The following is a 5,210-nucleotide window of genomic DNA, read 5'->3' as shown; positions in this document are numbered from 1 at the left end:
CTCTGCTGCGGTTCCTAGGGCTTGGTGGCCTATCCAGTCACCCGTGGTCCCTGCTGGCCTTGGTTCCTCCCCCTACCTCCCCTCCCCCACCCCACTTGAGTCCTGGTACAGTGTTGGGATGGCGCGTCCCTCCATCTGGACTCTCCTCCACGCCTTTGTGGGACTCCTAGCTGCCCTTCAGAGCTCAGGCCGAGGGGGCATTTCTGAAGCCCCGTGGCTCCCCAGTGCTACAGAGTTGGAGAAAGAGCAGGGCTGAGGCTGGAGAAGGGGGACTTTGCGTTCCCCACCTTCTCTTCCCCGGGTGGAGTGAGCAGGCGAGCAGGACCACCCTGGGAGAAGGTCAGCGCGGACATACTGGACATGCCGGGGACTCTTGGGGCAGGGGGCCATGTACGGTTGGGCGAGGTGTGGCCTGCACAAGGATACCTGGCTGGGGGGGGCGAGTAGGGGCTGAAGTCATGCTGTGGGCCAGGGTGGGGGTGGCACTGGTTCTTCCAACCTCCCAAAGGGACGCTCTGCTCATGGAGCCCTGCATTCCCAGACATGCGCACCAGAGGGCATGCTTTAAAATGTAAATGGTGGGAGCTGGTCCTGCAGCCTTGGGGGGCCTTGTACCCGTTTACCCCTGGCTGCTGACCCCTTCTCCTCGCCCCTCTTCCTTTTTAGGTCTGGCCCCCATCCTCACTGCCCCTAAAACAAACCCACTGACCTTTTCACAGCTTGAGAAACTCAATCTGTCTCTTGCCATTGATTTCAGAGAAGAAAATCTCTCCAAGGGTGGGGTGATTCTCCAGCGAGCTCTGGACTTTCTCCTGGGGACCCCAGCTAGACAGAGCCCCATGGCCCAGAGTGTAGCCCTGCTCCCTAACAGCATCCTTCCCGCCCCTGCCTCAACTCCTTATCCCCTCTGGATGCCATTGGGGACCCTCTCCCACATGAACTCAGGGTCTCCTTCTGGGCAAATAAGACTTGGCTCCAGGGGAGCCAGGCCCTCCCCGCTGACCTTGGTGTGGCCAAATGTGGGGGCTCAGGACTCAGAAGGAGCAGGGACAGTGCAGGAGCCAGGGGAAAGGGGATCTCTGGTGGCAACTGGGTCCCCATGGTAACTCGGCCCCCACCCTGAGGCATCTGTGAGGTCATCCTACCTCTCCCAGCTGGAGGAGGGAAGGGAGGCCAGACATGGAGGCCGTCCCTCCGGTCAGATCCAGCCTCTTGGGGATTCTGATGCAGGTCGTGAGGCTCTCAGTGCTGGTGAGAGGGGCGGGGGGAGGGGGACCGCCCACCTGACCTTCCTGGCCACCTCTGAGCTGCTGAATCGAGCTCTGCCTATCCTGTCCTGTCCAGGGGATCCAGGCCACTGCCTGCCTTGGGGAATAATCTGACAGCTTCCAGAAGCCACACCCCCAAACCACAGTGCCAGAATTTTCTCTGTAGAGGGTCACTCTAGTGGGTTAAGCATTGGCTCCCACCATCCAGTTTTTAAAAATATGGGCCCACACCTCCAAATGATAAGCCCTCAGGGGACTGAGTGGTCTGCTGAATCTGTTTCTGTGCCACAGAACGCAGAGAGAATAGGACACAGTAGAAAGAGCTCTACCCTTTAACTGTGTGACTTCGGGCAAATTACTTTACCTCTCTGAGCCTCTGTTTCCTCTCCTATAGAACTGATCATATAGGCTCTCATACATTTCCCTCTCCCTCACCTCTACATCATGAGCCTGGAGGAACCCTGACTTCCTACCTGTACCCTGATTCTTCTCCTCAGGGGACACCTTAGGCACCCTTCCTGCCCCATCAAAGCTCCGCCCCTTGGCTCTGCTAGTCCAGCCCCATGAGGGGACCTATGCGGTGGACCTCAGGTGGTTCTGCCACCCTGGTCTTCAGAGCCTGTAGGAGCCAGGCTCTGCTGGTCTCCGGGTCTGGGGGACCCAGGTTGGTGGACTGCTGACACTCAGAAGCTGGGGACTTTGGGGCTCTGATGAGGTACAGCCTTTACCCAGCCAACCCCACTCCTCAGTGAATGGGGGACACCCTTGTCCCAACCTGCCACTCAGATCAGAAATCTGGGAATCTCCTTGGGTTCCTCCCTCTCCTCCACCCCGCTCTCTGGACCCATCGTCAGTTCTGCCCCCCATGACTCTCACATCTTGCTGTCCCTGAGACTCCATCTACCCTGCTGCCCCCAAGCTCCCAGAGGTGCCCAGGCAGGTCCAGATGTTGGGGAAAGACAGCTGACCTGGGTTCAAATCCTGAAGGATTGTTAGGGGAGTGTTACCCTTTGTGCTACAATAATGATCATCATAATGATGTCTTCCCCTTGACTCTGGAGCGTTGTAAATGATCATCTAAACACAGCAGGAAGGAACCAAATATAATACAAGACACTCGGTGGGGATTAAACCTGGGGGCTCGAACATGCTAGGCGAGCCCTCTGCCCCCGAGCACACCCCAGTCCCCGCAGACCAAAGATCATCCTCATGTCTGGACATGGGAGGACCCAGCCCAAGGTGACTGGGGGCTCCACATCTGCAGCACAGGTTGGGTGCCCCCCAGGTAGGTGTTGCTGGGTGACACTGGTGTCCCCTCCTCCTGCAGCTGGTCCAGAACCGTGTTCACCTGTACAGCTTCCTTCTGCTGAAGATCAGCCTCTTCCGGCACTGGGTGTCGGGACTGGCCCAGGAGGCCCGGGGCTCCTGCAGCCCGCAGGCCCACCCACCCACAGGAATTGCCAGCTGCCCCCTGGTCCGGGCTCTGCGGGCAGGACTGGCACTGCTGTGGGTCCCAATGTGGCTGCTGCTGTGGGGACCCAGGCTGGTGTGTGAGGCAGTGCTGGACAGTGCCCGGACCCTGGGCCTGACCCTGCAGCGCCTTGGTGCCGGCACGTGGCTGGGGCTGTCCGTGGACACCTGGGGGCAGCTGTTCCTGTCGTGCCTGCACAGCCTCATGCTGGCAGCCCTGCTGCTGCTGCTGCTCACCTGGAGGCTGTTCCAGAAGGCTCACCGCTTCAGCCTGGGCTGGCTGCCCAGCCAGGTGGGTGGGCTGGGGCGGGGGCTGGGCTGCAGAGGGCTGGCCAGGGGTTCTGGGTGTGGCCAGGGCTGGGATGGGGCCCGGCCGCCAGCCAGTGCACCTGGGGCCACCTGCTTGCCTGCCCCAGGCTCTCGTGGAGAACTGTGCGATGCTGGAGCTGAGGCGCCTGTACAGGTGGGTGGAGAGCACCGTGGCCCTCACCTCCTGGCACCTGGCCTATCTTGTCACCTGGACCACCTGCCTCGCCTCCTACCTGCTGCAGGCTGCCTTTGAGCACACGGCCCAGCTGGCGGAAGCTCAGGGGGCTGAACCCCAGGAGGCCCCAGGACCCTTGCCTGAGTCCAAGCTCCATGAGCCTTCCACCCGCAAGGCGGGCCCAGTCCTGCCAGAGCCTGGAGCCCCTGGAGAATAAACGTGACCCCATCTGCGTCTCCTGGTCTGGCCTGGCTAGGTTCTCACTGCCTCCCTTCCCTGCTGGATGGGGGGATGGTCCCTGTACACAGGACGCGTGCCCAGGGAAGGAAACCACATTCTTCAAGTACCTTTCAGCTGCCAGATGTCAACCATCTCAGATACTTTACACATAATTTAATTTAAATCTTGAAACACAGGCGTCTGGCTTGATGAGAAAATGGATGAGGGGTTCAGCTTTCCCAGGGTCACAGAGCAATTCAAGGGCAGAGATAACACTGGACTCTAGATTTTTTTCCCCAGAACCCCTAACTTTATCTAATCCTTGCCCCTGGTTCTCAGGACCCTTTGTGCCCAGAGCTTTAGGGGGAGATGGGCAGTTAGAGACTGTGGCCTCTTGGGGGCGCCAGGGCCTCACATTTCAGAGATGCAGCAATATCTTTTTGAGGACTCGTTGGCCACTCTGCAGCAGACCCCATAGCTACTCAACCTTGCTCTATGCACATCCAACCACAGACCCATCCATCCATCCACCCACCCCCTTCAACTACCTGCAAATCCATCCATCCATCTGTCGGTCTGTCTGTCCATCCATCCACCCACCCATTCACCTGTTTACAAATTTATCTCTCTACCCATGCATCTGTCCATCCATCCATCCATCCACAAATCCACCCTCTCAACCACACACCGTGTGTTGAAGGGCCATCCATCTCCCTGGGGAGTGCGGACGCTTTCCCTGATATCTCTATACTCCTTGTCACCTGATAGTGAGGACAGGGTCCTGTTCCAGGGGTGGCTGGGAAAGAGGAGGGAGGGGGGGAGGAGGAGGGGAGGAGAAGGGGGAGGGAGGAGGGGAGGAGAAGGGGGAGGGGGAAGGGGAGGGGAGGGGGAGCTCAGGCTGCAGGGGCCAGCCCCAGCCCCAGCCCTGAGGTAAGTGGTTCTGCTGAGAAGGAAGGGAAGGGCTGGTTTTGTGACAGACATCACCCCTCACCCATGTCCAGGCCAGAGGGTGGGGTGCATGGAGGGAGGTTCCAGAGAGTTCCTCCTGTCTCCTCTTCTCCATCTGGTTCCCAGGGCAACCAGGGTCTGCCACTGGGCCGGGTCGGGGAAGGTCCAGGACTTTCCTCCAAGTCCAAGAAGCAAGCTTGGTCTGCTGTGGGGGAGACTCTGAGGGGGTCCCTCTGACCATCAAGCTAGAATGCTAGGGAGGGACCTGCGAGGTCCTGGTGAAGAGGAAACTGGACCAGACTCCACAGCACACACGATTGGCAAGGGAACCTGAGGGCAGGGGCGTTCAAGTCGCTGGAGCTGGCTGGGGCCACCAAGGCGCTGCACCCGGCTGGCCTGGGGGGCCTGGCTGGGGAAGGGGAAGACAGAAGGGGGGTGCAAAGGCCAAGAGAGGAGAGGACGGCTGGTGACCAGTGTCTGAGCAGGGGGACAGAGGCCGAGGCCAGGTGGGGCTGGTGATGGGCAGAGGCTCATGCCAGCCTGGACGGGGACCAGAGGTGGGATTGTGTATGTGATATTGGTGTTTTTTCTTTTGACTAAAAATGTAAAGAAGTGTAAAGGTGACAGTGTCTCCCGCCCTCTGGTTCTAGACGTGGGAACAGCGTCAACCCATCTGCCATCTGTATTGTTGCAAAAGGGAGCCTCTGCATATTGCAAACCTGGCCGGTCCCACGGGACATGCCCACACCGAGCTGATGAATTCCGGCCAGGTCCTTAGGCCAGTTGCTGCTCGTTTGCCTCTGACAGTCTGCCCCTCACCC

At 59.4% G+C, this 5,210-nt stretch overlaps 1 protein-coding gene across 1 annotated transcript; it reads left to right on the top strand.

Moving 5' to 3' along the window:
- Positions 1–1,179: 1,179 nt before the first annotated feature.
- On the top strand, positions 1,180–3,439 carry TMEM270 (transmembrane protein 270; the record flags this gene model as incomplete). Its single annotated transcript, XM_081299497.1, has 3 exons — positions 1,180–1,251; positions 2,596–3,030; positions 3,137–3,439. The coding sequence occupies 3 exons, from the start codon at positions 1,180–1,182 to the stop codon at positions 3,437–3,439; spliced, it is 810 nt and encodes a 269-aa protein (XP_081155623.1).
- Between the last annotated feature and the right edge of the window lie 1,771 nt (positions 3,440–5,210).

The sequence above is a fragment of the Spermophilus citellus genome, assembly GCF_964194105.1.
Source record: "Spermophilus citellus genome assembly, chromosome: 6".
In the NCBI taxonomy this organism is placed as follows: Eukaryota; Metazoa; Chordata; class Mammalia; order Rodentia; family Sciuridae; genus Spermophilus; species Spermophilus citellus.
Note: the sequence above shows the minus strand (reverse complement) of the source record. Positions and strands in the feature narration are given on the sequence as shown.